Here is a 7,352-nt window from a genome sequence, read left to right on the forward strand (position 1 = left end):
CACATAATATTAAGCAGGGGTTTATAACTACCTGGCCCTGTTAGGAAAAAAAATGAACTCTGCCCTGTTCTAAGTGAAACGGATCACATTTTTGGAAAGATGGGCTTATTTTCATTGACCACACCCGCAGAGAAAACCAGTCTAACAATTTCATAAAGCACATATTAAATATTAAAAGGGGTGGGAAGTTCAAACTGGCTGCTCTTGTGAGCTGAAACATTTGAACTTTTACCTGTATTAACTTAAGCAGATCACATTTTTTGGAAAAATTGTCTTATGTTTTCATTTACCACACATATCTCCACCAGATACCCCCCCCCCCCCCACACACACACATTATAAATGATTTAGTTAAAAAATGGCATATATTTATAAACTATTTAAGTTGTATCAGTTAAAAGTGAATGAAAACTTCATATCCATTTGGGTGTGTGTGGTTATACAACTGAATAGTTCAATTTGAATACAAAGAGAGGTCCATTTCTATCATTAGGACAAAAGCTCTTACCTGCCTGGGTATTGTATAGTCCAAACTTAACCATAAAAGTATGAATTATAAGAAATCAGTCACAAATTACCTGTCAGTTGTATGCAAACTAGAAGAAAATCTATAAAATAGTCACATTTCAATTATTTGTTAGTTTCTGCATATGTTAACCTTCTGTCAATCTATTTAAGTCACTGGTAAATTTTAAAACAAGAGTGGCCAAAAATAAAGTCCTGATTATGTATTCACATTTCAAAAAACTGCAAGCATAACTACACATGACCCTTATTGACAGCCCAACCCTCTTTTACACTCTATTGTTGCGTCACATATTGGAGACAAAGGCAAGCTGTTGTGCTGAAGGGTTATCCTCGTTTTGAGTTCATTGAACTCTTCAACACAAATCTGGTATTAAAATGTGCTTTGGTGTAGATAATCTGCACTTGTTAAAATTGCATATATATTCATTTTGTATGTGCACTAAATCAATGAAATGACCATTTCTGGATGACGTGCGACTTTTTACTTTAACTACTGCTATTGGGTTGTTTTTTAAACATGATGATAATGATGGAGCTGCATAAAGTCCCAAGCGTGTATGTCTTTAAATTATTGACAAGTGGTATGGTTACAAACCGATGTACGAGAGGCTCTCCAGTAACTGTCACCCTGGGTGACAGCTGCCGCCACTATGCTGAAAAGCGTCTTCCAAACCTCTTCCTTCCCAGCCCCCGCTTTTCATTGGTTGACCTAATACAGTTACTATGGAAACGAATGTGCAGGGACTTCCATTGCTAGGTTCCAGTGCAGTTTTCAAATTGAACAAGCACGCACATTGTAGCTACGGAGGGAAACTCCATCAAATTATTATAAATATTATAATTTAGAAAAAAAATCTAATCATTTGTTACATTTTCTGCTAGATTCATTACATTGAATCATTCCCTGCCTACTGCCCATGTTTAGGGTGTAGCACCTCTGCAATCCCCGTCAAGCGACATATAAGATGAATGAATGAATGAATAATGATGAAACACTAGCATCAAGTAATAACTTAGTGGTATCATTCATTGTAAATAAAAGGTTTTAAAAGAAATATTGCTCCTCAATCATGCTTAATAATAGGATAGCAACAATAAGATCAACTCTACTACTTGTCAGAATTTTTGAAATCTGTCCTATACATTTTGATACAACAGCATAATGATTGTATAATTGCTTATAAAACCCATGAATTAGTTGCCAAACAAAATATCTGGGCAAAATGAGATGAACAACCTTTCACGCTCACATTTGGTACTCGGACGTTTCGTCGAAAGACGTTTGGTCCCCGGACGTTTGGTCGACCGGATGTTTGGTCGACCGGACGTTTGGTCGACCGGACGTTTGGTAGAACGGACGTTTGGTAGAACGAACGTTTGGTAGAACGGACGTTTGGTCGCCGGGTTGTTACTGTTGAAACCAGCTCTCAAAATTATAATCATGAGAGAGAGAGTTTAATATCTAAATATCTAATGTCAAAATATCAACAGTAAACTCTCTGTCATAATTTGACAGCGAGCGAACCTGGCGACCAAACGTCCGTTCTACCAAACGTCTGTTCTACCAAACGTCCGTTCTACCAAACATCCGGTCGACCAAACGTCCGGTCTACCAAACGTCCGGGGACCAAACGTCCGGGGACCAAACTTCTTTCGACGAAACGTCCTGTCACGCTCACATTCATGCCTCGGGACAATTTAGGGTGTTCAACCAGCCTATCATGCATGTCTTTTTGGAATGTGGGATGTGGAAGGAAACTAGAGTACCCGAAGAAAACCCACACACACAGTGAGAATTTGCAAACTCCACACAGGAAGGTTGGAACCTCACAGGGATTGAACCCTTGCTCTCAGAACTGTGAGGCAGACATGTTAACCATTCTCAACCACCCACAACTTGCATATTAGCACTAAAATGTTTTTGGCCAAAGCTCAACCCAAACGTGTGTAGAAGCAGTCATAGAAAAACAACGAGTAGATGTGGCTGCTGTGCAAAAACAACGCACACAGAGTCCTTTTTTGTCACCGTCAGCCAGCTTTGATTTAGTGGACCTGTTACAAGTGATTGTTATGGTCTTACATAAGCTTTTTACATAAACTTCAGTGTGCAGAAACCGAGTGAGTGAGAGAGGGTGGCAACGAGTGAGGGATTGCAGCACCATTACAAAAGGGATTTGCACTGCACCAATTCTTCTCCTGCTATACCTCCAACCACAGCAAAGAAACTTTTTAACAATAGCACTTAATTGATTTATATTCATGAATAGCGCATGCAACACATCAATCATCTGGTTAAACTTTATTGCTGTGATCATTAAAGCCTTGATGGGAAGTTTGATTCCATATGTGAAATTTCACCAAACTGTATGTAAACAAATGTTTCAGGCTATTTTTTTGCAGTAAATGGTGACAGCTTTGACAGTCAGGAAGATTTTAAGAGCAGAAGGCAAACTAGGCTTTAGAAGAAACATGTTTATTAGTCATTGAATATGTAAAATGGAAGGATTTCAATTATAATAAAGAAGAAAATTGATGTGCTTTTCATTTCATGATTACACAATGAGGATGATTTTTATTTAAAGGGGAGTGAAAAATATAGAATTCCATAGATTTGAGTTGATTTCACATAAGTACTGATTCATTGAAGAAAGAGAAACTCACGTGGTACCATAATGAGAAGAATCATATCAAAAGATGAGAAAATTGGTTACCACATTAACTGAAGAGTGATCATTCCTTGGAAAGTTACAATTTGATGTGGTGTTTATGGGGAAAATTAAGTGTTTTGCCTCATTTAAGTATATAAATGCTGTAATTTGATACAAGTATAAATATATATATTTTAATTATAAATGCCAAGCTACAGGCATCATCCAAGCTGTCATCGCAACCCTTTCCTGTTCAAATAACACACAAATGAGAATAACAATGGCTTGCATACTAAGCTTCTGTTACCAGATAGAAATAATAGTCTAGCTATGGACAAGGGTTCAGGTTACATTTTGACCATTAGGGGAGTAAATGTTTTGTGAACTCAGTGCTTGTGTCATGGATCAATAATCACAATTGTGATGGAAGGGTAAAGACCACCTACACAGAGAAGAAAATGTGTGCAATCCTAAATGGCTTTGCATATAAAAAAAACCTCTGTTTAACTGAGGGCTTTAGAGAAAAAATGCTGTGTTGCATTGCGTCAGTATTCAATTACAATTGGTGTTCTTTATCTTTAAAACAAGCATGACCTGCTGATATAACAGGAGGATTGACCCAAAAAAATAATACAGTCATTTGTCTTGCTACTATAAATCCTGACACACACAAAAATATATACAAATTATTGATCTACAAAAATCCAAAGCTACATTCATTTTCCATGCTCACCGAAAAGGTGTTTCTAGGGTGTTTATACTTTTTCAGCAACACACAATGGCTTTTTATGTCCCAATTATAGAAACAGTTACGTAAATCTCAAAACCCTGATGGAATTTTATTGCTGCCTTTTTGAGTCACTAAAGCAGAGGCAGGCATATTTTGGAAGCAAGACCCCTATTTAAACCATTCACAACAGTCTCTACAGTGCGTTAGTAATAAAGAACGGGTATATTAGAAAGATGCATTCACAGTTTTAACCCATACAGCAGAGGTTAAGATATAAAAAGCTGTGAAAAAGGTTAAAAAAACATATACACAAATGCTGTTTTTGCAAGTAGGGAAAGCGATCCAGTGGAGCTGCAAGTACATATTTTTAATATTTGTGCATGTGTATTCCCTGACCTTTGTGCTTTGCACGTGTAGTTCAGAATGCTCTGTACCGAGTGAAGTGCAATACCAGTGTTTATACATTTTGATTTCAGTACTGACACATAATTTGTGTCTGAACACCTCCTGAAGCAATCGGTTCAAAGGGAAGTTGTGATGCAGAAGTCAGACTAAAGCAATCCACAATTGAAGTCGTTGCATGCAAAGAGCTAAAGTGTGACCTTTCGTGCATTATTTATGGCTTGAAAAATAGAGGTATCGCAAAATCCTTCTTTTCAATGTACTTTTTTTGTTTTTGTTTTTGAAGATGCTTAATCGGGGTGCAAATCCATGTTTAAAAGAAACAAAGAAAAAACATTTCAGTTTTGAATGACACTTTGGTTCTAAAATGGGACAATTCAAAGGTCATTTTGTCATGGATGAGATGAGCCGTCGTGAAGAGAACAAGGATTTACATATGTAACATCACAAAAAGTTGTATAAAAGTAGCTTATTTTTGCAGTATGCAATCACGAATTGAAACTTTGAAATCTGCCAACTCAGAGTTAGGCCTTTTTGCAGGTAGGAGAAGTTGTTGGATTGTCATAGGTCAATCTTGGAAGTTCCAGTGAGTGCTAGAAAACGTTAATCCAGTTTTTGAGGGTCTCCTTGTTACTTTTCCCACAGTATTTGAATACCATAGCGTTGAGGGAAGGAGGGTTTTTAAGATTTAAAAAGAATTCGAGGGGCGTTAACTGCACAGCAAAACATTTTTCTTGGCTTTGGAAAAACTTTGGCTCTGTAAAGAAACAAAAAGCACAGGAGGGCCAGCCTCACGTGTCCACGGAGGCATAACAATAGGTAAAGAGGAACTACTTCTTGGAAGCTCCGGTTGTGGGGCCTGGTTTGGTTCCTGGGCGACGCACGGGTACCTTGGATACAGGGATTCTGGTGCGAGTCAGAGGAGGAGCTTGGGTCTTTGGTGGCAACGATTCAACCTCCACAACAGACGAGAGCGCTGACTGGCTTGCGGACTGAGCCGGCGTTGTTTGTTTGGTGCTGACTGGAATCTTAGATTCCCGCGGAAGACTGGTGCTCCCTTTCATTGATCGAAATGAAGAGGAAGAGGACGAGGAAGGAGGGCTGATTTTGTATTCGGTTGACAAAGAGGAAGAACTGTTAGGGTCGTCATCACCCTCGGCTCCTCCAGGGTCGTTGTAGAGGTCATACAGGTGGTCTCCAGAGCAACTATCACGTGAAATCTTGTGTTTATGCCGAAGTCCACTTTCTTCAGGTGTTGCTGTGGGTGTTGCAGAGGGTGTATCCCAATAGCCTTCATCACTGAGTGGTTCCTTGTCTCCAGGTGATGCTGGATAACGACCCTGAGTTAAGGGAGGTTTCGTTGCTCTATTTCCTGCAGCGCCAACAACTGGAATTTTACTGAGGCCCAAAGATTTCACCTGCTTCAGTTTATGATCTGCAAATGCATTGGTTGAAGTTTGGTGACAGCTAGAGTTGATGGTACGAAGCGGGTAGGTGGAAGTGACAGTGGTACAGGAGGGTTGATGTGATCGGGGTAAAGCTGGAGAGTCATCGTTGGTCGAAGGTAGCATATGCCAAAGCCCCTGCATGTCAGCATCGTCCACTCCCTCTGGACTTGCCATTTCCTCCCCACCACCCATATAGGCAACCACCCCACTGCCCACAGTGGGTGATTGAGGGCTGAGAGGAACTCGGGTATGGGAAGGAAATGAAGCTGTGCCAGATGATGTAGTGAACAAGGATTGTGTCAGCTTGGAAGTTAGATGGGCTTTCGAAGGGGACGCACGAGTTGTGGCGCAGGTGACACCGAGCGGCCTCCCAACACCTGACGCCCCTACATCCCCCATTCCAGCACCACCACCGCCACCACTGCTGCTGCTACTAGTAACGCTGTCCCCATTTCCAGCTGTCTCTTCATCTACTACATCAGCAATAATGTCGCCGCAGCCAGTGAGTGAATCAAAACTCTTGAGGGATGTGACATCATTGAAGAGCAGAGAGCAAAGGCGGTCCACCGAGGGTTCTGAGGGTGGGTCACCTGTACTACAATACTCCAAAGGGGGCGTGGCGAGGGTGGGGGTAAGGCTGGAGACTGAGTTTTTTACTTTACTGTCAGCAGGGTGCAAAGGGGAGTCATTGGGTGTGAAAGGAGAGGGGGAATCTGGCTCACCAGATGGACCAGGCATGGCTACACAGTGTGAGGGTGTCAATGAAACACTCGTGTGACCCTCAGCCGCTTGAAGATTATGTTCTGCCTCAGTCTTCCCATGATTCTCCTGTAGATAATGTGGTGCTGGTTCAAGAGTGAGGGTAACATCCTCGGTCATTTCAGGGTCTGCAACATCCACATCTTTCTCCGTTCCATGTTCCGGCGCTACTCCATCTCCTTCGATTGTTTTCTCCTTACGTCGCCAGCGGATGCTACTGAAAAAGCCCTTCAACCCCTTCCCTCTCCGCACAAGTCCCACACCATTTTCACTTGACCTAAGACTCCCACGTCGCAAGAAAGAGAAGAAACTTAACGATTTACTGAGAGACCTCACAGTTTCCGTCTCCAGAGCCGACAGCACCTCCCCTCTCTCTCCATCAGCATCGTTACCGGACCCGATGAGTCCATCGTGGGTTTTGCTTCTCACCAGCTCGACTGACGACATTGAACTATTCCCGTTCACGGAATTCCCAGGTTCAGAATGCCCATTGGTCCCGCTTAGTGTAGTTCCTTTGTTCCGGAAGGAAAAGAAGCTAGCCATTCCGGAGCCGGGCCGACGCTTTCCAAAGAGCTTGAAGGCAGCTTTGTTGATCTTCCCGGTGGGCTGGGGGTCACATGGAGGGGCCGATATGGGATCCGCACACTCCATCTGCACCTCCATTATGTTTTAATTCTAATCCTCAATACTTCACACTCTGTGGTCTCCCACTAGCACTTTGCTTACTCCCTATGGGCTTTCCCTGGTTGCGCATCCACTCTCCCGCTCGCTCCCCACGCTACTTCCATTCGCTCTTTCGCCTGTAGTCTGGCTGTTGTTACCGCTTGCCTGCAGCTT

General features: G+C 41.9%; 1 protein-coding gene across 1 annotated transcript; it reads right to left on the reverse strand.

Moving 5' to 3' along the window:
* Positions 1–2,980: 2,980 nt before the first annotated feature.
* amer2 (APC membrane recruitment protein 2) lies at positions 2,981–7,352 on the reverse strand. Its single transcript, XM_077624790.1, has one exon. It carries the CDS (start codon positions 7,176–7,178, stop codon positions 5,139–5,141), a length of 2,040 nt encoding a protein of 679 aa, XP_077480916.1. The 5' UTR covers positions 7,179–7,352; the 3' UTR covers positions 2,981–5,138.

The sequence above is a fragment of the Stigmatopora argus genome, chromosome 17 (assembly GCF_051989625.1).
Source record: "Stigmatopora argus isolate UIUO_Sarg chromosome 17, RoL_Sarg_1.0, whole genome shotgun sequence".
NCBI classification, from domain to species: Eukaryota; Metazoa; Chordata; class Actinopteri; order Syngnathiformes; family Syngnathidae; genus Stigmatopora; species Stigmatopora argus.

Bases quoted from the DNA above. Each gene is read 5' to 3' on its own strand.
- amer2 (XM_077624790.1), bottom strand. From the start codon at position 7,178: ATGGAGGTGCAGATGGAGTGTGCGGATCCCATATCGGCCCCTCCATGT.